Consider the following 27,289-nt stretch of genomic DNA (forward strand, 5'->3'; position numbering starts at 1 on the left):
CTGCACCAAACAGCAGCAATGAGGTGGGTGACACAGGGCTTTCAGCACCCACAGGGCTGCCTGTGCCAGTTTGGCTGATGGAGGACAGAAGCTCATCTTTATCAAGGGGAGAGGGGTTTTCCCCAAATAGTTCTTCATTGTGTCCCCTCAAGACTCACTCTCAAATCACTGAAATCTCTCACTCTACAAACAATTATTTAAAAAATAAACGTAGGAAATGAGGTAACTCTGCCAAGCACCAAACCCCATGAATTCATTGCACCTAACACCAATCACTGCGTTCCTGTTAATATCCCTGCTGCTGTCCTTTCCTGTCGGACAGGCTGGGTGGCTGCAGACACAGCCTGGATGATGGCAGCCACATGCAGGGAGCTTCACCTCCTGCTTCTTGTCAGGCCTCTGGCAGCAACTCACAGCTTGGTAGCAGTAGAACGGAAAGTGCTGCTTCTCCCCACAAACCTCCTGTCCTTGGGTAAGGGTGGCTATTGACTCCACCATTTCTGCTCCTGTTCTGCTAAGGGCAGTTCTAAGAAAGCCTTGGCAAGAAACCTCCTTGCCACTCTCCCGGCTCCTTGCCCTCCGGAGGTTGGGACCCGATGATCCCGGCCGTGCCAGGCAGTGTCCAGCTGGGGCTGACCACACCACGTCCTGCCTGGGCTCCAGCAGCGGGCAGCGGGCACCGGGACGGGGGACGTGCCGTGAGCTGCCGTCGTGCCGGCGATGCCGTGGCCCCGGGATGCTCCTCGGCAGCACTCAATTCCCGACACAGCCACAGCTGCGGGAAACGCGCCTCTTCTGCGGAAAACAGCCGAGCCCGTGGGGGGCGCGGAGGGGACCCGGGACCGCGCCGCTCGGGGCCGCTCCGAGCGCCGGCGGCGCGTCCGTGCCCGCGGCCACCGGGTGCCACCGGGTGCCACCGGCTGTCACCGCCGCGGGCGAGCGCGGCGGGGCCGGGCCTGGCCGGGCCGCCGCCCTCCGGGCCGGCAGCGGGCAACACAGCGGGACCGGCGGCAGCGGCAGGATGGTGAGCGGGGCGGCGGGGCGGGCCGGGACAGACAGACAGACAGCTCCTACCGGGGGCCGACAGATAGACAGGTAGCTCCTGTTGGGGACACACAGGCAGACAGGTAGCTCCTGTCGTGGACAGACAGCTGCGGCCGGAGACAGACAGGCATCTCCTGCCGGGGACAGACGGACAGACAGACGGGCAGCCTCTGCCAGCCTGAGAGCAGGGGCTGAGCGCCTGCTGCCGCCGTGTCGGGACAGGGTGCTGACCCGCAGGCTTTGGGGCATTCGGACCGTATCATCCTTCGGCTGCTGCCGCTCTGACAGCGCTGCTCGGGCCGCTCTTTTAGCGTTTCCCGATCCCCAGTGGCGGGTCCGTCAGTGCTAAGGCAGAACCGCAGCAGTCGCGGCACGGCCGAGTCTCCGCAGATGCGGCAGCCGTGCGTGGCTGCTGTGCCCGCGCTGCAGCGCCGAGCTCCGGCCGCAGCCACGGCACAGCGCATCCCCGGCCGGCGGGGCTTCGGGCCCTTCTCTGCAAAACAGCGTTGGCTGTGTCTTCTCTTCTGCTGAATGCTTGTGAAACGCTGAGGAATAGGCTGCGCTGTTTACTGAAAGATACAATGGCTGTCAAACAATATTACTTTCTCTTTAGGCCGTCAAGCATTATTACTTTCTCTCTTGCAATATAAAATTAGCAGAGGAATCTGAAATACAAAATAGTGGTGTGTTGGGGCAGCACTTGAAAAACCAGTAGGTCTTTTCCATGTTCATATATTTGCTTTTGCAGTATGGATTTATAAACACATGCCTGAAGTCTTTGGTGGTTGAAAAGTATGGCGAAGAAACATGGGAAAAATTAAGGTAATGTGTTGCCAATAAACGTAGTGCGTTGAAAGAAAATGCACAGGAATTCAGCAACAGAGGATGTAATTTCTCATTGGTAAATGGTAGCTGATGTGTATCTCAAGTAATTATTAGGAGTAACTAAGAGGGACAGTTTCTTGCCTTGTAACACTTCATCCTCTGATACTAATTTGTCCCAATTAATTTGTCATATCAGATAATTAAAGATGACATTTAGTCTTATAGACAATTTTGCAATAGACTCACTGGCTCAGCATGACAATATCGAGAAGTAATTACACTGAAAAGATGTCATCCTTAATATAAAGTCAGTTTAATTCCACTACTCTCAGAAAAGCAGCTAAATCATACATCATCTGGTTCCAATTCCCCTGCCATGAGCAGGGAACCTTCCACTAGACCAGGTTGCTCAAAGCCCCATTCAATCTGGCCTTGTATCATCTCTGGTTTTGTCTTGTCTTTATGAGCTATGTAGTATTTCCAAGATACATAAATGATATTTAGATACATACATATATTATCCATTGAAGCCAATATAAAAAAATCAGCAGGTTTGGGGAGCCTCAAAGAGCTGGATATTGTGGCCACATTGAATGACAAGCCAGTAGACCAGAAGACAAACTAAGAGTCCACTTGCTCTAGCACCCCACAGTAAGATGTCCTAATCCTTGATAGAGTTTTACCATAATGTGAAAAAGCAGAAATGGAGAGGTGGACACCGCCATTCAGCCATGTTAAAGCAATTTAATTAATTTAAAGCAATTTAATATTAAACTTACATCATTAGGTGAAGTAGTGTTTGCATTCACAGCAAACAGTACTTAAGAAATGCCAGTTGGGTCACCCAAGCGTGTTGTATTTCCAGCACTGCTGAAACAAGAATATTGTCTTCTCTGCTTTAGGCTGCAGGCTGGAGTCCAGGATTCTTTCTTGACTTTTGAGGTTTACAAAGATGAGATCACAATGCAGCTCGTCGACAAAGCCTGCAAAGTATTAGGTATGTGCTAGCATGCCTCAAAAATGAACCATCCTGGGTCAAGCCTGAGACTGCAGCCCAGGTTTTGTCTCCTGTGCCCTTGGGAATGTCTTCCCTGTATTGCAAATTTTCTGCCTTCATTCTTAATCCACCTGACAGCATTGCAAGAACTTGCAAACCTTTCTTATTTCTTAAGGCATCTTTATTTTGCCAGGTGTTCCTGCTGACACTGTTCTGAGCGAGTTTGGAAAGTATTTCTTTGAATTCTGTAAGCGCTCAGGCTATGACCACATGCTGAGGACACTGGGTGGAAATCTCTATGAGTTCATAGAGAACCTGGATGCATTGCACAGCTACCTGTCCCTTTCTTACCAGGCAAGTCCGAGTAGTAACTGCTGAGCAGGTATGGATGGACTCTGCCAGAGTTCATAACACAAGGAACAGCATCTCCTAGGTGTGAATAAATAATGAAAAAAATCACCAAAGCATGTTCTCCTACGTTCTGAGACAGATGACTCCGAAATGTTAGGACAATATCTAAAAATGATTAGTTTTGACTAGTCTTCAACATTAGGTATTATTTGGTACATTGGCTTTAAAGCATAGCAGATTTTCCTTCACAGGTGAGAATATTTAATTTTATGTTTTTCAGCTTATTCATATTACAGTTTATGTTATTAAGGCATGAGATGCTTTTATCAAAGTAGAATCCATCAGTAGTCTTTTTCAGAAAAAGATATTGAGGTTTTGGGTTTGGTTTTGTTTGTTTTTTCCTCAGGAGATGAATGCACCATCTTTTAGAGTGGAAAAGAATGAAGATGGGTCAATGAATTTACATTACTATTCAGACAGAAGAGGTCTGTGCCATATTGTGCCAGGTAATGAGACAAAATGCAGAGTACAGATCAATGCAATATATATACAGAATAATCATATATTTGCAAATGCACTCAGAGTTCAGTATCTTTTTTCAGATGAGGACTGGCCATAGAATTGAAGCGTGGCAGCGTTCGGTCTCCAGACACCTGAACTCAGTATTTCCCTACTGCCTGATCACTCCTAGCTCCCAATAACTTTCATCAAAATGTACTGTATGACAACCCGGGCTGTAATTGTCCATTCTTGCTATAGAATTCCGTCCCTGGAAGAAGAATTAAAGTTCATGAAGTGTATTGTGTCTAACTGTTTATTAATTCTTGGTGACTCGTGCTTTTTAAATTACAGTGAAGTAGAAATTCTAGTTGAGTTCAAGACAGTCATCCACCCTGTAGTACATCCAATCTGTGAAACTCCTACTGAACCCTGCTCAAAACTGAATCTTTTATCCGAATTTACCAGAATCTCCTGAGCTGTAATTGTGCAAGGATTGGACAGCTATAGGTCTGTAAGAGAAGATCATATTCCTTTCTTTCATAAATAATGCTGAATTTAGAAGTTCATCAGAACTTCCCCCTTTGTCAAAACTCATTTAATATTGAAAGCACAGAAATATTTGGAATGTCAGACAGAGCTTTTGATGTCATTGTCCAGTATTTTGCCTAATACCTAATCAGAGATGAGAAACTGATTTTGCATCTGCATGAAAGGTATTTCCTTCCTTTCAAAATATAATATTCTTCAGCGATTGAAATAGATTGTATAGCAGAATTTCTTTAGACTCCCTGCACTTTTTGGGTTAATGGGAATTCATATTATTGCTCTATGGCTACTTGAACACATTCTTCAGAGATCCTGCTGGGCTGCTCCTAGTGAAAATAAGCATTTGTCCTCAGCCAAGGCAAAAGCAGCAGTATCTTTAAAGCTGACCTCCTGTGTGCATATTCTCATCATGGCAACGGTAGCAAGAACGACATGGGTTGCTTTCTTCTTCCAGAGTCCTTTGGAAAAGTGATTTCTGAAACAGTGAAATTCCACTGTGGGCCCTCTAAAAGGGGAATTGAAAAGGTTTTGTTCTTGGCAATACCTTGTCTTTTGTTTCTTCTTCAGGAATCATCAGTGCAGCAGCCCTGGATTTTTTTAACATTGAGATTTCAATGAAAATAGTCAATCAAACAGAAGAAGAAGAAAGAACCGGGAAAAAAGAACATATTGTTTTCCTTGTCACTCAAACCCCTCTATTTCCATGCAAGGAAAGAAGTGAATTTTCTTCCTCATCTCGATGTCTTGTTGACTCTGAAAAACAATTTGAGAACCAACTGAATAAAGAGGTATTTTAATATTCATATCAGCATATTACTAAAATATATTTAAAGTAAAATCACCTTTGAATTTCCCTTTGGATTTATTTCAACAGGACCTAGAAAAAGCCAAGAATGCAAATGGAGACAGAGGAAACTCTGTTTGTCCTGTTAAGAAAAGTCACTGGAAAACATTAAGAGGAATAATCACATTAGGAAAAGGTGAGCGATTGTTCAGAGAGAGCTTGTCATCATTTCTGAGTCTCTTCAGCAAGAAAGTCAGTAAGCCTCCCTATCCCCACCCACCCATCCATTTTGAAGTTACCATTTATATTTCCTCTGCAAGTTTTCAAAATGTTTCTGGTTAAGTTTCTTTCAGTTTGACATTGATGATCAAAGAAAAATTGCAGATAATAAGTATGCTTAGTAATGACAGATACTTAAATGGAATATGACCTGTCACTTTTGTCTCTTAAACAGGGCTTTCATCTGAAAAGTCTTCTTCTATAAAATGCCATTGTGTGGTAAATTTGATTCTTCATTGTCGTGTCACTTGGTTTAAGATGCTGAATTTAAAAGCATGTTTTTTAACTCGGTAGATACTATTCCGTTCCAAAACTATCAACTGTAGTAAATTTTGAAAGCCAAATTACATCCTCCGCTACCAAAAGTCTACTGCTAATCTAGCAATCTCCGTTCGTACCTCTATATATTAGATGTTTATATATGTTTATAAAATGGAAGGAATTTTTCAGAAGGAATGAAAATCTAGTTCAGTATTGCCAAGATGTTGTTTTTTTTTTTTTCTCTAAGTGTTTCTTAGGAGCTGGCAAAGTGTATTAAATCCACTTCTGGGCACATTTTTGTGGGATGTAGCTGTGTCATATTGCTATGGCATCTGCAGATTCATAGAGGAGTAACATCTACAGTTGTTAATCTATTCTTATTTTTTCCACATAATCTCATGCATCTAGTGCTCTGTGGTTTTTGTGTGCTTAAGTTTTAAACACCCAGCCAACTCAGATTAGTTGCCAATCAGCTGTGGATTACACGGCAGAGCATTTAGCACAGATGTGTGCTCATTTCTGGGCCCACACACTGTGTGCTTTGTCTTCAGTCATTATGATCTAGGGTCCTGTTTCACTGAGTGGCAAAAAGTAATGCTGATGGGCTTTATGAGGTGCAGCCTGATTTAAAGACTATACATTTATCGCCACAGGTAAGCTCCTGAGAGGATTTGATCCTGTTTATCCCAAGAGCCTCTGGATTGACACAAAAACATTTTGCAATGGACTTCCTTTTCATATGGTTTTTGACAAAGAGGTAGGACAAGCATGTGGTCAGGGCCCTTAGTTTGCATAAACCTCGTAGTAATTTCCCTCTATTTTGACTGTCCTACAGTTCCCTGCTGCATGTGCTCTGTGTGCAGTGCACACTCACAGGATTTGCAGAAGTACTCTGTACAGAGACATGCAATAAACAAAGCAACTCTCTCTCTGGATCACTGCAGACAGGAATCTCCTTTGAATTTATTGAGTTTACCATGTCTGAAACAGCTGCAGAAATGCCAGCAAGGTTTATTGCAGCAGTCTATCTGTTACCAAATACTAAGCAGAATTTTTCGAGGTTTCTGGCCACCTTCCTGTCCCTGGATATACCAGAGACATGTCCCATCCTTTAAATTGGCTTTGCCAAGTTAGTCCCCTTCTCCTCCTATTAATCTATCCCAAGGCTTTGAGGGCTCTGCTGGCAGGTGAGGCTCAATGTGCTTCCTGAGACATGCTTCTGCTGGGAAAACCCAGCTACCTACCAAATCAGGCAGCATGCAGCCCCATCTAGGACCCAAAAATCTCTTTACCTTCTGGGGCAGGATTGAGTCTCCTCTCCTTTGCACACATACTCTGCAGCCCCCTGTCAGGGCTGCCCTCTGGATGGTTCCCAGCTAGCCTGGGTTCCCACCAAGCCACAGCTCCTCTTGCTCCGAACTCGGTGGAGAGAATATTGGCTTAAGACAGGAGCAAAGAAAGGAGAAACTGAGGATGGGACAGCAGAAGAACGCTGACCACATTCCCCTCAGGGAACATGTTTTGATATCATGCTGATCGAGATTTCCAGAGCACACAACCTGCTTCGTGCTACTGTCCACATCAGCCAAAATACAGCGTCTTTAACCTTTCAAGAGGGCCATACTTTATGCATAATTTAATAAGATTACTAGTGTGCAAAGAAGACAAGTCCTACACCCATTCCTGGTAGCTGGGTCAGAGCTTCAATAACTGATGACAAGCAGAGAAGAACATTTCTGCAGAATTTAAGAGCTCACATATGGTCAGCAGAGTAAAGAAGAATGACTAAACCTTTACACCCAGTTAAGAGAAAGTAACCCATAGCATCTATTAGAAAATTAATATTTGCCAAGCCATTCTATGCCACAGTTATTTTCATTTTGGAATACAAGACACTCTGGTGTCTCTAACTTTCTCCTGCAGCTACCTGTTTGTTAGGCCTACACAAATGCAAGCAGGGATAATAGCAGGTAGTTTTGGGGATTTTTCACAATTGACAGGAAGGAACACTTAATTAACAACATTCTTTTCCTGGGGCTTTGCCTTGCTATAAAGGGCATGCATTCAGAGCTGTGTAGTAGCTACTAACAAGGTAGAAATTCTGCTCAGAAATAAGCCACATACTCTAGCAAGGCTTAGTGTGTGGAAATGTATAAACGGCAATCAGCTGTAGCTTGGTCTGAACCCAAAGGGACATGAATTGTAACACATGGCCTATGTTTTCTTTTTAAGCTCAAAGTGAAGCAAGCTGGGGTGAGCATTCAAAAGATTGTACCTGGCCTTCAGACCATGGGCATCTGCTTGGATCAGTACTTCAGGATCGTTCACCCAGAAGTACCCTTTACCATCTCCAGCATTCAGAAATTCATCAACAGCCAATTTGTTTTCCAGACTAGAAGAGAGATGATGCCTGAGTCATGGAAAGAACGGCCAATGCTAGAGCTAAGAGGTACTTCACTGTTTTCAATAGCACGAGTGCTCATATTAAATCAGGAATTACACGGAGGTGCACTCCTGACCTCACTCAAGTCCTATAAATAGCCTTTGGGAGAGGAGATTACATGGTTCTGTTTAGAGAAACATGACATGCTTGTACACAAATTCTGCTATCACCTCACCAGATTTTGAAGGCTTTCAGTCAGAAACAACAACTTTGCTCCTATTTGAAAGGCTTAGAAATATGGTGGTTTTCTGATGCTGCAAAACCCACATGTGAATACATTATTTGTTCTTAATTTATGCCTTTGAGGGGAGTTATTTGCTACTGGCTGGATTTCAAATGTGATTAAAAATAGATTAGTTCTCTGTGCTTTTATTTTTTGTAGCACATTTTCAGATTCTGATTTCTGTCTTCACACCCCCCCCCCCCCCCCAAAGCCACATAAGAGTTTACAAGTTAAAATTATCTCAGCAAAGAAGATACTGTATTTGCTTTATTTTTACTGAGAGGACTGAATATGGGATGATCCTCTGCTTGGTGTAATTAACTATAATGACATTTGCTTTAAGTGTTCTGTGACTTCAATTTTGCTTTTCTGAGCTATGTAATGTCACCTAATTTTCTCTTGTCTCCTTTCACCTTTATGTAATGAGTGTAAAATGTCGTCTTCCTGAGATTCAGAAAAAACTAAGGGTTTAGGGAGACCTTGAAAAAAGTAATGCTACCAAAACAAGGAACTTTGACTAGTCATGGGTACAACTGTACTTTCTCTTATGCTTTGGGGGTTAATTCACATGGTATTTCTGATGTTTCAATCCTCTTACTTTTAAAGCTGTTCATCCAGTAGCCCTGGGGATGAGGTGAGGGAGAAAGAAAGAAACAGGAATTTCTAGATTGCTGTTTAGAAACCTATGATATTTGTGAAGCAAGATAATAATAATAATAATATACAAAGCAGAATCATAACCAAACCTCAACCAAAAACCAAAAAACTGAATCGCCCACCAAAAATCCTTTTTACCTTTCAGGCATTTTTGTAACTGCTTATTTAGATTATGATAGTGAGGGAAAGCTCCAGTTTCCAGGAAGGAAAGTGCCATTGACTTTACTGGGACACAAACTATGCGCTGTGAAATTAAACTTCAAATGTTTTGCTTAATCACTGTGAGTCTCAGTTCCCCTGTGCATGATTCTAACTGACTGGCTTCAGGAACAGCTCAAGACCAGGCAGTAGAGGAGGGGAAATGCAGAAGGGAGCAGAAAGGAGAGGAGAGATATTGTGAGCACTGGGGTTCCTCATGAGGAAGAGACCTGAGTCACAGCTGGGCTCTGCCCAGCACCTGCAGTGAGGGAGTGACTGCTTCCTGGGTCCTGGCATTTTGTTATTTGCCTAGTGTAGCTCCTCTGAAAATGTTCACCCCTAATTCACAGAAAACAAATTCCTGCGATCATCCAGACCCTACAGAAACCCACTGTCCTTGGAACTCATCCCCTAAAATTAACACCAGTAATGCTGAGCACCGTGTGAAAGGCCACACTGCTGAAAACCCTTGCCAACACTTGTTCCCCACAGGCCAGATGATGTGGATGGAGTCCCTTCAGTGCATGCTCTACCTCTGCTCACCTTTGCTTCGCACTTTGCATGAGCTGGAGGAGCGGCAGATGCACATCGCAGACATTGCCCCTCACGACGTGACCAGGGATTTGATTCTCCTCAATCAGCAGCGACTGGCAGAGATGGAGCTCTCAAACCAGCTGGAGAGGAAGAAGGAAGAGCTGAGGATCCTGTCAAAACACCTGGAGGAAGAGAAGAAGAAGACTGAAGCTCTGCTCTATGCCATGCTTCCCCAGCACGTGGCCAACCAGCTGAAAGAGGGGAAGCGAGTTGAGGCAGGTGAATGAACAGGATCATTTGGGATGTGGGATTTCTGCATTCGGAGATGGTGATAAAGAGACTGGGGTGCTGGCACAGCCCCTTTGCCACTGCTGTGGAGTCCTCTGTACTTGGTGACGTTCTTGGGTAGGAGGATGACCCAGACCCTTAATCTCGCTGATAATAAAAATTAGGCTATTCTTTCAAAGAAAGCTTTGGAAGCTCTTTGCCAGTATTGTTCTTTAGGTGGTGAAATGTGATAGTAGCTGCCCAGTCAGTGAAAAAATTCAGTGATCAACAGTAATCTGAGATTTTGGTTTTAACATGGATATACAGGAAAACAAGGGCTCAGAAGTGAAGGAAATGAAGAAAGTGGTGTTTCCTAGACTATTCTCTTAGTACCTCTGTAAACACAGAATCATGATGATTCCCATTGTTATTAAGCGTAGCAATTAAATGCCTAAATTCCCTTTAGTAAGTACATATATGAAACTAAGGATAACAAGCTAAGTGTATCCTGTATATGATGTATTCAGATCTCTGCGTTGAGATGTGCAATGATTCTTACATTTGATACAGTCTATATCGACACTTCTCCTTCGTCTCAGCACCCACTTACGAATATTACAACTGATAGGTCACTGGATGATCTGTGCAAACAAGTCTTGAACAGATACCATGATTGTCCAGCCATTGCAAGTACTTAACCACTGCTCTTTCTGCTCACAGGAGAGTTCAAGGAGTGCACTGTATTGTTCAGTGACGTGGTGACCTTTACCAACATTTGTGCCCAATGTGAGCCTATTCAGATAGTTCTCATGTTAAATTCAATGTACCTGAGATTTGACAGACTGACCACGGTGCATGACGTGTACAAGGTAGGTACTGTTCAAAAAAGGCTGTAGAAATTTTTGCTGTGTTTTTTGTTTTGCTTTGGTGGGTTGTTTTTTTTTTTTTTTGCTTTTAAATGTACTTAAATCCTCTTCAGCACAGCATGATTTTTTATAAATCATAAAATATTACCTATTTGTAGTGGCCACACAAACTGAAAAACAAGGGGAAGTGTGATTAAATCTGTTTAAAATTTTTGGACAGGAATGCAACTTCTGTCATAGACTAAAGTCTGTTTCCACAATGCTAATACCAGAATGGCTGTTTTTTCACGTATCTCTTTCCCTCCTATCTCAAATGCCTGTCCAACATGACTAATTTTCCTAGGTCCTTTATTTGAACTTTTTGTAAATAGGTCACTATCATTAAGTGTCACTCTGGTGGAAATTAACATTGTAAACAATACCCAGATAATACCCAGACCTTTTATTTATTTCATGGAGATCTTCAGCTATGGTATTGATCTCCTGCTGACCCCCAAAGAGCATCAATTAGACCTAGGCTGTAATGTACATGTGATCTCCAAACTGTGCTGGAAAGATCAGAGCACTGTCTGGCCTACTGTAATAGTGTCATTAACACTTCCAGAGTTACCAGATTTGATGTGCTGAAGAGCAGTTCCTAAGTTTCTGTCTGTTCCCAGCTCATTAAGTATTGAGGAAGGCAGAAATAGTAAAGGGTGAAATCCAGATCTCGTTCATTCCTTGCTCAGGCAAGGCTTGCAGTTCATCCCACATAAATTGTACTGGGAAATCAAAAGCATTTCTTCCTTGGCAAGGAATACGTATTCAATAATTGAAGCATTCAGGATATGGCTCACAGATTTTAGGATAGATTAGCATCATATTCTATGTAAATCATCCATCATGAGTAAATGATATGTCACTATAATAATCTCCTTTTGATGCCTGTATATAACTCCTATTAATATTGAAGGAGGTTACTGGGGTACAGAAAGCAAGGATGAGATTACTATTGCAGGGAATTGGAAAAGAAATGAAATAGTGGCATTGATCAAAGAAACTTGGCCCAAGCTTAAAACCATCTAAAGTTATGAATAAATCTTGTTAAATTAAATCTTCTACTATGGCTGAAAAATAATTAGGGTATCTATTTGCATTAGTAGCTTTTTACAGTTGTTTTTAATTTGTTACAGAAAATTACTGGCGTCACTGTGGGTTTGGCTATCTGATAGAAGGCATGGACAGGAACACATTCTTTGAGATTAATGTGCTGAACAGTTTTAAGTCATTATGTTAATGCACAAACCCAAATATTACATTATGTTTCCACTGTCCTATTGGTGTTAATTTTTAAGAAAGCCAATCAATCTAATCTAAAAGCTCTCTTGTTTACTGATGATAAATGGCCAGTGAAGTCTCGTAAGAGCAGTAAAAAAAATTTCATTACCATGTAACAGGCTTTTACAGTGGGTTTTAAACATTAAAGAATTCCCTGTTTCATACAGGTCTGTTCTATTTCCAGCAAAATTTCTGATACAGGAACAAAATCCAAAGTATTTCTCTTACTTTTGCATGTATTTCAAGGAGACTGGATGCCTGAAGGAGGACAAACCCTTCAGCATATGTGTCACAGGCTGCAGCTGTTGTGGGAAAACAGCTGGTTGTAGGGAAGGATGCTCCCAAATTGCTTAGCTCACACTGTGTTCTGTGACATCCTGGAGATTGGAGGTTCCTTAATTTCACGTGAACCCCTTAATCATAATCAGCCGTGAATAGGCTCCCTTGCTTTATTATGACTTTTTAAAAAATAAATCTCTCCTAAATAAGAAATACGCTTTTAGCACCAATTGTGAATTAGAGCTAATTAATATCACTCATCTATCATGTAACCTCCTGGCTCAGGAGGCTGTGCCTCGGGTTAGCTCTCTGCATGTGGGTCTGCCCTGCATAAGAGGAAGGCAAACAGTCTGACACTTGCACAGCAGCCCTTTCTCCTTAGCGTCTCTCACACTGATATCTAAAGTGGGTCAAGTGAGCAGGGACAGAATGTGTTGAAATTTTTAGTGTGGAGTGAAGGAAAGGATCTCCATCTCAAGGAAACTCACGTGTGCTAGAGCTTTTCAGTGACTGGAAACATCTTTTAAGAGAAAGGGGCAGCTGGTGCAGATAAGAAGAGCCCTGAACAGCAAAACACTAACCTGAGTGAGATATACCTGGCATGCTCATGTGCTTGTCCCTCTCAATTAAAGGTGGAGACGATTGGAGATGCCTACATGGTCGTAGGTGGGGTCCCTGTGCCTGTACCCACTCATGCTGAGCGAGTTGCTAATTTTGCCTTGGGCATGATAATGGCAGCCAAAGGAGTGCAGAACCCAATTTCTGGAAATCCTATCCAAGTAAGTCAACACAAAGGTGCATCTGTGTCTGTCTGCTTCTCGTGCTGAGCTTCTGGTTAATGTATTGCAGCAGCACCTCAAACAGCTGCTTCTGACTCCTCTGTGGCTTTGGGCAAGGCCCACATGGGCATATTTTTCATGAAGAGTGTCTCCCTGTGGATATTTGATATCATACTGGTGTCCAGTGTTGTGTTGAGATGAACTGGATAGCATTAAGAAAGATGTTAAATAACAAGTGACATTTTTGGGGGGTGTTTTATGTCTTTGTAAAGATTCGAGTTGGGATCCATACAGGTCCTGTCTTGGCTGGGGTTGTTGGAGAAAAGATGCCTCGTTACTGCTTGTTTGGAGACACAGTGAATATTGCTTCCCGCATGGAGAGCCACGGTGTCCCGAGCAAAATTCACCTGAGCTCCAGTGCCTATCAGTGAGTAACTGCATTGGAAACTTTACCTGTTCAAATCCGTGCTGAAATCCACTGCCTTGGTAGCTGCACCTTTCAGTGTAGATGGTGCTTAGTCACTCATTTAAGCAGCTTGTAAAGGAAAGTCACTGCTTGTAAAGAGCTTGATTTTCTCTATTTATTCCAAATGTACTTTTATATAGAAGCAGAGGTTTGAGAGTCTCCATCCAAGAGAGCAAAATATTAAAAAAAAAAATAAATTGTGACAGCTTAGTTGGAAGTACTGATAAATTGATGTAGATGCTAGAAAGACAATCAGAACATTTAGAATGTTTATTAACAAAAGCTTTAAAATCTCTCTCTTTGAGTACCGTAATTTGTAGTGAAACAGTTTTATTTACACTTACTATGGATAAACTGCATACACAGCTATCTTCTTCATGCTGTAATTTACTCTCCAGAAACTCATGTTCATAAAAAATTAATACTGTATTTTCAAGAACTTTATGTATGCATAAAATCTGTGTGCAAAAGTGGAAGCAAAGACAAACTATAAAGGAAGTAGTGCAACAGCATTTTCTGGGCACACAGGAATGATGTTGGGAAAATGAGAACTCAGCTGGCACTGAAATGGGCAACAAAGTTCAAAGGCAGTCAGAGGAGCTTCTGCAATGTTAGAGTATAAACAGACACATGGACCTGCTGTGGCAGGTGATTCAGTGACAGTGCCCTGAAGAAAGGCTGAGTTACTCAAGGCCTTTCTTGCCTTGGTCTTCATTGATGAGATCTTCAAGGTCCCTGCACCAAGAGTCAGGGTCCAAGGAGTAGGTGAACTATAAGTATTGGAAGAGGATCAGAGCAGGGGTCTTTTGAGACACCTCAGTCTACAGAAATGTGAGAGAGCAGAAGGGATCTGAGGTAATGAGAGAGCTGGGCGATGGCACTGCAGAGCTGCTGGCTGTCAGCTTTGGAAGGCCCTGACTGTCAGCACCGTAGCAGCTGAAGAAAGCCAGATGCTACAGCTGCATGGAAAAATGGCAAGGGGGACAGGGTGAAACTGGAGGCTGATAAGCCTCGTGTCAGTCCCAGTGAAAATCAAATGGCCATTTTTGAACACATGAAAAAGGCAATTGGGAATAGCAAGTCTGGATGTAAAATAAGTAAGTCTGGATGTAGAATAAGTAAATCATGCTTGATGGACCTGATTGCCTTCTCTGATGAAATGACTGGGGATAATTCTGTCTAGCTGATATTGGCTGCCTCAGTTCTTAAGTTCTATTTACTGGTCAATAAGAACCCTCCACCCTACTGAAGTATTTGACTACGTGATCCATTAATTTTGATCAGGCTGTATGTGTAAAGCTATGAAAGCACAACAGGCTTGAATAAACAGTTGAAACAAATCCTGAGTTGTTCACAAATTGAGACTCTTTTCCCCAGACTGTTGTGATTTGATCACTCAGCTCTTTTAAAACATCAGTGTCACTTTTATTTGTCTTGAATTTTCATGTTCGTTTTGCTTCTCATACTTTAGGTGCCTAAAATACAAGAATTTTGAGATTACTGAAAGAGGAGAAATAGAAGTAAAAGGCAAAGGGAAAATGCACACATACTTCCTCATTAGAAATAAATCTGCAACTGAGAATGAGATTATGGGAAGGCCTATGAAAGATTTAGATTCTGGCCATGAATCTGTTCAGTCCCTTCCAGAAGGCAAGACTGAAACAATACCAAGTTCTCATCAGCCAGGTAGAGTCAACACATATTTTCTTCCTTGAACAAATGAGCATTAATACAATCCAATTAAATGTCCTTTTGTGTTGTTCTTTCAGCTACTCAGACTCAGCCAGAAAAGGACCAGACCCCAGCTATTGCAATGAAATATGTTGATGGCCCCACAGATGCACAAAACAGCTTCAAAAGAAGAAATCAGATGAAAGTTGGAGATCTAACAGGTAGTTATTTGGTTACCATCTCACAAAGACCACAGAACTAGGAAGTAACTGAGGCTTAATCTTACAAGTTCTTTATATTCGTCTTCTGAATAACTATTGTTTTACTTGAGCCAGAAATTCATGCCAACATACACACATCACCCTTCTGCACACTCTTTAGGGCCAGACAAATTTCACCTTTGGAGCAATCCCAGGTGTTGATTGTGCACTAGGGAGAAAGAAGCTGACAGAGCTGTCAAACCCCAGAGCCCTTCTGGCTGTGCAAATAGAATTGATAAACGTTAGACAGCTCTGCACAGGGACAGAGCCATGAACTGTTCAGGTACACATCTTTTCCTAGAAAAAGTGTAGTTATGGGGGAGCCTTACCTACTCAAGAGAGACCTCAGTCCTCAAGCCAGACTGCTGCAGGAGTCAGAAGGATTTAATGCCATGCTCATTCTGTGACCAAAGTTCATTCTCCTTTGAAGCAGCTGATGCTGAAAGATAACAGATTTGATGCCATAACAATCTAATTCAGCAAGTCTTGTAGTTCTACTTCTGTGTTTTGTGGATTTTATAAAGACTAAATATGTTGTCACTAATTACTAGAAAATATTTTACTGCCTTCCCTCCCACCTACTTAGATGTGGTAGTTAATCCAGTATGTGGTGTGCTGACAAACAGAAACCTCGCTGGTCCTTAAAAACTCACACTTCAGGCGTGTTTCCTTGCAGGCAAAACTTGTGATTCCAAAAGCGATGGGAGTCTCCATGGCAACCAGCAAGCAGATGATAGTTCTCGTCCTCCAAACCAGGGAAGAGTCAAACCTGCTGCTGAAGAGCCACAGAATAGAAATGTTCGCTCTAATTTTTGCACTTTACTCTAAGTTTCTTACTTTTACATTAAACAGAGAAATTTTATTATGATTTTGTGCATTTTGCTGTTATGGGACTGATTTTGTATATGAGTACCACATGATTTTGTAAAAAAAAAAGAAAAAAGACATTTCATCACAGTTTTCAGTAAAAATAAAACAGTGGAGGAAATTTTTTTTAATCAATCTACATGGGCCATATAATACTCCCAGTGGCGGAAGAAACCCTTGCAAGATGCTTTGAAGATGCATTTTCAGCCTGTGCCACATCTTTGAATACCCTTGTGCAAAAATCTTGTGTTGGTATCTGATGCAGCAATCGAGAAAGAGGTGACTCATCCAGCCAGAAATATTCCTACTCAAATGAGCACTTGCCATAAAAGAAACATTCCCTGAAGTGACCATCTGTCTTGACTCCAGCACAGCCAACAACTTCCCCATGTAAGGTTAGCAGAGTTACATCTACATTTTAACTGCAATAACAGCTTCATCTCTTAACAGGTCTTTTGTTGGGTAAAGGCATCATGAAGTAGAAGTGCAGAATAGATCTAAAACAACCTATATTTTTGCATCCTGAGGAGGGAATAATATCTACTTGATAGCATGCAACAGTAAAAAAGAGCACCTGTGATCTCTGAACCAGCCATACATGCTGTGCATAGAAGGACATGGAAATGGTGGAGTTACAAAGCATCGGATTTGTCACAACACTGAAGGACTGTTCGAGGCCTACAACCTATTTGAGACCTTCAAATGAGTTTCAAGTTTATTTCTCGTTTTGTCAGCCCAGCTAATAAAAAAAAACAAATTTCAGGACTGCAGAAGGAGACTGTCAGTGCTGGAATTAATGTTGCTAATATAATTGAAAACAACAGCATTCAAGATCAACATTACTCACCTGGTGTCAGAGGCTGCTCAGCTGAAATACTTCCATGCTGATGTACTCTTAAATTATACCTGATCAGAAATAGCAGAGAAAAATTGAAGTTCATCTGTCAGGGATTTCAGACAGAAGAGCAAAAATACAATGGATATAAAGGTTGTAGATAATTTGGTGCATCATAAATTGTGCTCTCACTCCTATAAATGGATCCTGGAGTAGGTGGGTTACTTTGACAGAAGATGTGCCCTGCACACTGATTTATTACCTCTGGGTGTGGATTCAGCGACTAAGGATGCAGGCATGAGACTAATGTGAACTTTGAGCAAAATCTCACTGGAGAAGGTGATAATGTTACTCCTCTCTAACAGTCTGGTGCATCACATTTCCACCTCTGTGTCTGCAGCCAGAACAAAGCTCTTTAAACAGCAGACAGAGAGCTAAGACTGATGAAAGGCATCTCCTCCTCTTTATGCTATAGCCAGATGAAATTTCACCTGGTTAGATTTTTTTTTTTCAAATCTGAGACAGGAGCTCCACAGTCCAGGATCTCTGTCTAAATGAGCAATTAGTGCAATTAGAGCAGCAGAGGAGGATGCACAGAGTAAAACCATCAGTGCTGTTCTCCACACCAGAGGTGTTCAGGGGATTTGCTAGGTGTGGTCCCATGCAATAATACCTGTTAGCTTTTGGAGCACCTCATAAGCACATCCTCTGACTTAGTTTCATCCAGAAGAAATCCATTCTCGTGCTGTGAGACCACTTTACAGCGAGAAACAAAGTATGGTGAGTAGCTTTGAGCAGGAAATTCACTCAGGAGTGTACTCCTGACTGACTGAAATGCTGTTGTAGGCACACCCTGTAACAGGAGGACTTTCCACCATACAGCTGAGCAGCACCATTGAGGGAGTTCAATTTTATGAATGGAAAGCTTTATTTATTTATTTGGATATTGTTATCTAGGTATTCTTCATTATTTTGGCAAGGGAGAAATCTACTGTATGTTGATGCTGCATCTGAGGGTTATAATTGCTAAGTTGGGTATCAAGATTTCAAACACTGGACTCTGTGCTACCCTCAGACACACAATCTCAATATCACCTTCACCCCTGGTAATGCCTCTCCATTGTCCCAGTGCTTTTTTGTGTTTCTGTACTACGACCATAGCTTTAAGAAGACTTTCCGGAAGAATGGGAATACTCAATTTCTCTCTCACTCACAACGATGTAAAAGTGAAGTACAGGTTAAATCAGCACTGTCCCAATGACTGAAGTCAAGAAGGAGCTCTGACAAGACTTGTGTCTCCAGCCTAGAGATGTGTTTCAGCACTCTTGACTAGTCATGCTGATGGAACGGAGAACACATCATTAACAAATGGCAGTGGAGGACTCTGTCATTATTGGCATTTGCTGTGGAGATATAAAGCCACTTTAGTCCCAAGCAAAAGTGTGACACAGGAGTTTACGTCTCTCCGTGGCCAGTGTGAACACAGAAGGGACGCTCTTTCTGTCTCTGCTGCTCTTGCAGTCCCACACCTGTGTGGCTGAACAGCACTGGCCACTTCTCTGAAAAAAAGAATTTCCAGCTGGAAATGGTCCAACCAGTCTGGCCATCCATGAATAGGGTCTGGTATACATTCTGGGGTTTAATATAGATATATTACAGAGTAGTTTTAGGTAGAAGCCCAGAGCTCCTCTGAACTTGTATGGATCATCTTGGGAAGAAGAAAGAAAAGAATCATGGCTTAATTGCTGCCAGTATCTCTCTGTCCTTTAACACTCACTTTGCTTAAACCTGCCCTTCTTGCACTGAACAATCTATGGATGTTTAATATTGGAATGTTTTAATTGCCAGTAAGTGCTCCATGGTAAGTCACTTCATGCTGTACTGTGGTAAAAATGATGTGCTCTGTGGCATCTGCTACAATCTGGTTCTCCTGGAGGTGCAGAGCTGGGTCAAATCTGCACAACTGCTTCTAAAAATTAATGTGTCTGTGCATCATCATGTGTTCTTAAATCTGTAGGCACTGCTAAAGTCTGCAAAATATAATTCAAAAATAAATCTTTTCATTAATATACTGACTGCCATCTGTCAATGACTACTTTGATTCCTTTTCCCTTCCACCTTTTCTGTTCTCTTTTTCCTCTAGGCCTACAAAAGTGCACAGTCTTTGTGTCACTCATGTATATACAGTGAATTGACACAAAAAGGGTGAGAGAAGAGAACTGCTGCTTCATGGAAGCTGAAGCTTAGAAAAATTTAAAGTTGAGATTTTGAAAGCTTTCTAAAGCATATGGATTCCCAAACCCCATTAAATCTGGTGTTAAAACCTTGACTGTAAAAGTTTGGGTACCTTAAAGGTCCAGGGACCAGATTTTTCAAAGACTTTTGTTACTTTCCTAAGTGAAAACAACTGGATTTAGGTGCTTAACTGAACACATATGCAGTGTTTAGTTCCCAAAAATTATGCTTTCCTTAAAACATTTGAAAAGCACTTCCCTGTAAAGCCTTCTAAAATGGCCTGTTTAACTAAACTTTCCAAACTGGAACCTCATTTGCCAGAAGTCATTGATTCATTACTTCTGACATTACAATGCAACTCTGTATGGATCCAAGCTGAACATAAAAATACACAAATTAAATAGCTGTGAAATTGAAATTATTACTTCAATGGTAAGAATATATTAAAAGTATATTTGAATATAAAATACCGTAGTGAAATTCAAAACAAAAAAGGAACACAGATTTTCATAGAAGTATACAACATAATGGAAAATCCAGAGGGGATTTTTTTATACCAAGTCTCTGCTTTCACCTTAGAAAATTCAAAACTTTAGGAGTAGACAGTGAGATGAAAATCTTCCTTAAAGTTATCTGTACAAACATCTACTATTCATGCATTCTCTACACAATATTCAATCATAAATGCTTCCTGTACATAAAGAAGTGTGAAGTATTTTGATTCCTTAAATAGTTGTAATCAAAATAACACATGGAACGCTATCTTTACTCATATGACTAGACTAACAAGCACTGCTCATTTTTTACAAGCTGTCTGTAGTTCTCTCTCACATTTATTTTGCACCTGCTTGCTGAATTTCTGCTAATGATTTTTGGTCTGAGCTGTGCTGAGAAGCCATTCCTGAAAAATTCTGATATTCACCGTCCTTCCTATTTTGACTTGGTGTCCAGCCTTCAGTCTCCAGCTGGATGAGCACAACAAGTTGGAAGCAGATTTGTAGTCACATTTTCATACCAATATGTACTTACTCTCCTGTGCTCTGTTAGAGGTGAACTCCAAACGGAAATATACTCATTGCCAAGCTTTGCAGAAATTCAGGGCAACGTTAACTGACTCTGTAACACCTCCTTAACTTTGTTTTATTAGTACTGTGAAGTTTGAAAGCTTTACCTACAGAGAAAACCTCACAGGCTCTTTGATAATTCTTATTTTGTCATTTGCATCAGACACCTTTCTGTCAAGGGAATCAGCAAACACAAGCAGTGGCACAGTTTCTGCTTTTTTGTGACAAACACACCAAACCCAGCTTCAACACCCTGTTCACATCAGTCCTAAGGCAAGGGGTCCTTGAGACATGTTGCACAGAAGCACTTTGTGGAGGTACCTTTGCTTTCTGTGGTTTCATCAGTGTCTGGGCTTCCAGCTGGCTTTGTCGTGGCTTCCATTGCCGTGCTGAACATTGGGCCAGTGACCCGAAACACGGCTGAGTGATGCTCTGTGGGCATCCTTCCAAAGCGTTTTGCAGGAGAGGAACCTGACACACAGCTATCATTTAAGGCCAATTTCTCTCAGGGATCAACGGGCCTTTAAAAATTCACCAGCTCACATATCCTTTTCAGTGATGGTCATTAGATGTTTTGTGCTCTGATTTTGTGGACTTTTGAGAGAACCTTGCTTTTCAGCAAATGCTGACATATCCATTGGTAAGAGGAAACTCACAGCCTTTACTTTACCCCTGGAGAAAAAATGAGAAATCATTATGAGGATTACAAATGTATAAAACATGCAGAGAAAGTAAAAAAAAACCCAACAAAACAGCAACTCAGCAAGCAAAAAGTAAATGCTTTCAACCCTTGCATGCTGCTGGAGGCAGGATTTCATGCCATTCACATGGTCATCCCAAAGGACGATCATGGTCCTGTCTGCTGGAAGCATCTGCCATTTCCCATTGAGTCTCACTTCTCTCTGTCACTGCCTGCCCTGTGTGTACAAAGCTGTGTGTGCACAGAACCCTGGGGGTGTGCGTGCACCCACAGAGACCCTTCAGTAATTTTAGTATAATAGCCCTGAAAAGAGTTCTCAGCCTCTCTTATCCTGTATTTAAATATTTAATGGTTTTTTCCATTTACCAAACACAGTGGGAATCCCTTGGTAGAAATAATGCTTTAGCATATATGAATTAAATTATTTTAGACATGCAAATTACAGATGATTTGTTAGCAGTGCTGGTTTTTTATTACTTGGATGCAACTGCACTCTATATAAATTCAAGGTGATACTTCTACAGAATAAAGCAAAAATATTCATATCACATACAGGATTATAGCTTTGGAGCAAAATGTGAGGAAGCTACAATAAACAAAGAATAGGAAAACCTGACATGAACCAGCATGCTGGGAAGCAAAAATGTCATCCTTGTAAAAAATTAAGCTTAATAAGCTTGCTGAACTAATTGCTAGAAATTTTCTTACTAGTGAAAAGCTAAGATTGGTGTCCATGTCAGACATTTGGGTATATAACAGAAGCATCCACCATTAAGACCATAAAAGATATTAAATTTTGTTTTGGTGTAAGAAACACAAAGCTTCATGCTTCAGGAGATCAACCAGCCTTCTGAAGGGGTTAGGTGAAAAGCTCTTTCCACAGCCATTTCTCCTCCTGAAGCAGCCAGCAGTGAGTGCACGAGTCACTGTTCAGCTTGGCAAGGCAGCTCTAAGACAGTGATAAAATCATCAGCTCTGTCGTTTGGCCATGGGCACCCGGTAGGTCCCCAGGCATTTGATGTAACAGATCTGTGCTGCTATTTTGATTGCTTTGAAAGTTCTTTCCCCTCATGAGCAAGCAGCAGTATTTGCCACTGCCACCCCGTTCCTACATGCTGCCCCTGTGTTTCCAACCACGCACACCTTCCACGTGAGCTGGCTGGAGGGCAAACCCCCTGGAAGCATTCATGAGCACCATGAGTCTTGAGTTTCCCTGACCCAGTGGAGTGTGCACAGAAATCCAGAGTTACAGGGTCAGGGTGCTCTGGAACACAACACGAGTTCCCTTCCAGGGACTAAATTTAGGTACCTAACTGCTGTAAAACATCTGACCCTGAAACATCCTTACAAGAAAACCCAGGTGCCTCTCAAAGCTTGGCCTCGTTGTCCCCTGCAGCCTCTCAGGGAGGAGCTGGGCCCCAAATCAGCTTTGCACAGAGAGTGCAAGGGGCTGGGCACTGGTCTGCTCTGAGGATTTAGGGGGACAGAATTAAAGCTGTTGTGATGTGCCATGCACAGTTACCTCCACACAAGTGACACAACCCACAGCAGGTGTCAGCTCCCGGGGTGGCCGCTGGAGTCCTGCCCCAGGACATGCATTGTGGGATATGCCCAGCCACTGCCCTGGAGGGATGTCTGCTGAGATAAGAGATTTCGCAATCGCCCAGCAGGACTCCCTGGAAAGGACTTTTGAATCATGGTGAGGAAAAGTAGACCCACAATCCTTTGGGAGACCCTATGCAGATCGTTCTGTAACCCATTGGTCTATCCCAGACCCTCTGTAATCCATTGGGCCCCTTGCTGATCCCCTGTATCCCTATAAAAGACGACCAGCTCACCTCTGTAGGGGAGAGAACTCGTCCCTGACTCTTTCCTTTGCCGGAGGGAACCCACAATAAAGCTACCTTCGTGCAGAACCAGCCACACGAGCATTCTCGCCTCTCTCTCCGGTCTGGTTTGGCCTAGAGGCTGCCCTGCAGAGCTGAGCTGAAATCACGAGCTGATAATCACTAAAGAGCTGATAGCTTCTGCAAGGGCTCCTCTGCCAGCAGCTGAGAGGAAGACACCGGGCCTCGGGAAGGTGATTCCTTTCGGGACCATCTCCCCGGACCGGTCATCTCTTCCTGGGTCACAGCCTCGGACCCCACCAACCAGCTGTAATAATGCATGGTCAGGTGGGCAGAGCCATGGACTTCTCCCTGATTAAACACGAGGCCATTTGGATTATTTTCCTTTTCAGCGCGGGATGATTGAGCTGAACCCGGAAATCAGCATGAATTCCCAAGGTGGATGTATCAGCAACAGGATGTGGCTGGGCTATCATGTATCACTGTCTCATTACTGCTGGTTCCACGGGTGGTTGTCGTCCTGTGCTGGAAAGCTTCTTGTCAATGAGCAGAGACACTCAGGGCTGGTCCAGCAGCCATTTCACTTAATTTAGAAGCTGTCCTGAGACTACTTTTTTCAGGGCTGAAAGCATTAACTTGTAATGCTTCAGTTACAGGGGATATATGATACAGTACAACTAAATCCATGACCCGCAGTAATCACACTTCTAAAGGCATAGTGCAGAGTTCCTTGGTACTTCCATGCTTTCTGTTCAAAGTTTAAGAAACCCTTTCAAGCTTAGCTTGTCAGAACAACACACCAATCTGCAAAACCCTGCCTGGCTTTAACAGAGCAAAGATTTCAACCTCTTTCTCTCTCCCTCAGCCTCTCCTTTCTATAGCAAATTTAACCTGCTACCATTGCCGAACCTCACGCATTTCAGGGAGGAGAAGGACAACTTCCTCAAAAGAGGTCTCCAGTCTGCTCAGGGCCCGTATACATTCAAACAACAATTTTGGTGATAACATACTAAAACCCAGAGCAAAGTCCATATACCTTATTTGGTGAAACCCATGACCAGCCCAGGCTGGTGATGCTGTGAAGGCAAACCAAACCTACCTGCACTTGCAGATGTGCTCCTGAAACAGCTTCATGTTGCTGGAGTGGCTGTAGGAGAGACAACTGGCTGGTGATGGTTCAAGCCCTTTCTCCTCTTCCCTGCTGAGCTGTGCTGCAGCAGGAGGGGCTGGTGGCTGGGCACTGTCTGGCACCTCCAGGAGCCCATGGCTTGGAGGCTTCCTGCCAGCCCAGTAGGACCTTGTGCTGGAAGGAGCAGGAGCTGGGGGAGACAGTGGGGTAGCGTCTCACAGTCATGGCAGTATCTGAGGAGCAGAAAAAAAGCAGAGCTAGAAATAATAATAATAACAATAACAATATCATTACAACAATTCAGGTATCCTCAATGTATTTTTGGAGAGCAACTTTTTACATGGGCAGATAGTGATAGAACAAGGGGGTGCAGTTTTAAGCTAAAAGAGGGGACATGAGATTTTAGGAAGTGAGACACTGGAACATGTCGCCCAGAGAAGTTGTGGGTGCCCCATCCCTGGAAATGTCCAAGGCCAGGAAGAATGAGTCTTTGAGCAACCTGGTCTAGTGGAAGGTGTCCCTGCCCATGGCAGGGTTGTTCAAACTAGATGATGTTTAAGGTCCCTTGCAACCCCAAATGATCTATCATTCTATTTTTAATCACTTTTTTGAGGCTCAAAAACATTTTGCATGTGGTGAAGCTGAGAGGCAGAGGAGGCCAGACAGCCTCTCTAGGTCCTACCCTTTGCCCTAGAAGGCAGCTGGAGAGGAAGAACCACAGGGTTAGAGGGCACTAACTTTCCGACTTGCCAAAAGACCATGGAGCTATTCCCAAGATGACAACATCCATAGCCACCAGTAGCCCCTGTCTGAGGCCTCCAGGCAGGTAATGTGGCCACTGGGTCAGTGGGGTTGGCAACAGGCACTATTCCCTCACAGCACCCCTCTGGCTGCACGTAGATCCACTGGTGCCGGTCAGCTTCTCATCTTACTCCTTCACAAAGATTTGTCTCCATGAAAACTTGTGGGGCCATTTCTCCGATACTTCTCACCAAGTAACATTTTGTTCTAATTCCTGCTTCATTAATTCCTCCAGAAATCCCAACCAGATTTCTGTAATTGAGGAATATTTCCATTTTTCTCCTCTGATACACTTGTGAAGAGAATGTATTCCTATATCTTGACCCATCTCTGCCTCAGCAAGAACTAACTGCATTATCAGCAAAAATAAACTGCACATCTGGCATGATGTATGCAGCCAACCCAGTATTATTTGTTACTACTTGTAGCATTTTTCTCATTTTTTACTAAGGCAGGATGGGTTATGGCATGGTTACAAGTGTTGGCCCTTTTCTTCCTGGAATAGGCATGTGGAGGAGAGTCCATGCCTGCGAAAACCCAAAGAAGAAAGTCAAATTCTGCTTAAGCAAACTGAACTCTGAGTTGAATCCTTTCAGCTGAATCCTTTGAGCAGCGGCAAAACACTCCGCTAAGCTCAGCAAGGAGGATGCACCCTAAAAAGCCCACAGAGCAAGACACGCAGCGCTGGCGTGTTTGGTGTGAACACAGAACGAGGCCAGAGCAATTCCATGGAGTTAACCAGGCAGCCGGCTAGCAGCTCATCTCCCTTCCCTGCAGACAGGGCACAGCCGGGCTGGCAGACCCTGCATGGGCAGTACCGGGGTGCCATGGACAGCCCCACACAGTACCTGTCTGCTCGCTCGGCGCTGGAGCGGCCGTGGCGCTTCCCTGCAGGGATGCTGGAGATGCAGCCGGTCCTTCCCCATCAATGGCGAGGCTCCTCACGTCGTTCCCATCTGCTCCTGCCGCCCCTCTCTCCGCCGGCACAGCTCTCTGCCTGCAGCCCTGCAGCTCTCCCTTCAGCGCCCTGTTTTCCCTCTCCAGTCTATTGATTTGGGAGCGCATCTTGCGGATGACCTGCAGGAGGTGCGTGTTCCCCTCCATGCCGCCCCGCCAGAGCCCCTGCCCTGCAGAGGGGCTCCGCAGCCGGCCGCGGGCAGACCCTGCCCTTAAAAGCTCCTGGACACTGGGAGTCCCTCCCCGCACGGGCCAGATCCCGGGCTGCGAGGGCTGGACCGAGCCGTCAAGTTGCTAAGAGAGGACCATGATTTATTCATTCGGGGGCTCGCGTTTCAGAGCAGAGCTGGCCTGTCCCCCCCGCACAAATCACTGTCAACACGGCATCGCTGCCCCAGAGAAAACCCGCCCGCCCCTCGCCTGCCTCTTGGTTTTCTCCGCATGGCCGAGGAGGACAGAGCCCATTTCCTTTGGTTTGCCCAAAAAGGCCAGGGATCATTTCCATGGCACAGAGAGAGGGTCACCCTTTGCTGGGCAGCAATTCAACTCTCCCTTAACGCAGGCTCTGTGCATCTGGAATTTCAATTCCAGAATTAGCAATTTCTCACAGGAAAATTAAATTTCTAGATGAAAGCTGATACGGTGCAAGAACCCCGCCATTAACAACATATGCCAACAGCTGTGATGGACAAGCAGGTATGCCAAAGCTCTCCTGCAAGGCTGCAGCAGCCCTCTCTGGGCACCCAGGGAGGCTTGCTGGAGTGGAGCGCCTGCATGAGTATCCCAGGAGTGTAACAAGAGACAGACCAGGCATGATTCTTGCATTAGCAAAAGAAACACAATCCTCTGTATTTCTCTCACCACCTAGTCCCTAAAGCCATCTTTCTGCTGGCAGCAAGATGAAAAAACACGGAGCAGTCTTCCCGCTCCTCAAAACCTACTTCAAAATACAGAGAATGCCAGAAAGTCAACAGGGAAATAATTTAACACACCTTTTGCTTTGAGGCCATTCACTTCCCAACAGCTCAACAGTGACTCACGAATCTCTGAGAGAGGAAAAAAAGACTTTTCAGCTGTGTGCATTTTCCCACTCTGCTGCTGGAGGCTGGGGAAAGAAAGGAAAATTGTTGTGAGATGCTTCAAACATGAGATGACTCAGTTTTACTTTTTCCAAAGGTGTCAGAAGGGCTGTTGTGAGGAAGCCACCGGGTCCATGGGGAGGTGCTGCTGCCAAGCAGCTACAGGGAAATTGGACAGAAACTGCTGGAATTGAGACAAAACCAGGGATGGGAGTGAGGGCATGCCC

General features: G+C 43.5%; 2 protein-coding genes across 4 annotated transcripts; one reads left to right on the top strand and one right to left on the bottom strand.

Annotated features, from left to right (window-relative positions):
• The first annotated feature begins 484 nt into the window (after positions 1-484).
• Positions 485-19,325, top strand: LOC116448983 (guanylate cyclase soluble subunit beta-2-like). Of its 3 annotated transcripts, XM_032120083.1 has the most exons (16): positions 485-1,024; positions 1,793-1,866; positions 2,772-2,866; positions 3,060-3,220; positions 3,624-3,723; positions 4,832-5,052; positions 5,139-5,244; positions 6,242-6,345; positions 7,821-8,037; positions 9,602-9,922; positions 10,631-10,779; positions 13,005-13,151; positions 13,424-13,578; positions 15,089-15,303; positions 15,387-15,509; positions 16,225-19,325. In XM_032120083.1, exons 1-16 carry the CDS (start codon positions 737-739, stop codon positions 16,374-16,376), a joined length of 2,628 nt encoding a protein of 875 aa, XP_031975974.1. In that variant the 5' UTR covers positions 485-736; the 3' UTR covers positions 16,377-19,325. The 3 variants fall into 3 exon arrangements, 2 of the variants coding, with proteins under 2 accessions (XP_031975974.1, XP_031975975.1); XM_032120084.1 differs by lacking the exon at positions 485-1,024 and having other exon boundaries at positions 1,073-1,866; positions 16,225-16,376; XR_004242183.1 differs by lacking the exons at positions 15,387-15,509; positions 16,225-19,325 and having other exon boundaries at positions 13,446-13,578; positions 15,089-15,185.
• A 640-nt stretch (positions 19,326-19,965) lies between these two features.
• Positions 19,966-26,132, bottom strand: LOC116448897 (putative coiled-coil domain-containing protein 195). Its single transcript, XM_032119933.1, has 4 exons — positions 25,875-26,132; positions 25,503-25,553; positions 24,196-24,439; positions 19,966-21,221 (listed from the first exon to the last, which is right to left on the bottom strand). Exons 1-4 carry the CDS (start codon positions 26,128-26,130, stop codon positions 21,089-21,091), a joined length of 684 nt encoding a protein of 227 aa, XP_031975824.1. The 5' UTR covers positions 26,131-26,132; the 3' UTR covers positions 19,966-21,088.
• Positions 26,133-27,289: the final 1,157 nt, after the last annotated feature.

The sequence above is a fragment of the Corvus moneduloides genome, chromosome 10, assembly GCF_009650955.1.
Source record: "Corvus moneduloides isolate bCorMon1 chromosome 10, bCorMon1.pri, whole genome shotgun sequence".
NCBI lineage: Eukaryota > Metazoa > Chordata > Aves > Passeriformes > Corvidae > Corvus > Corvus moneduloides.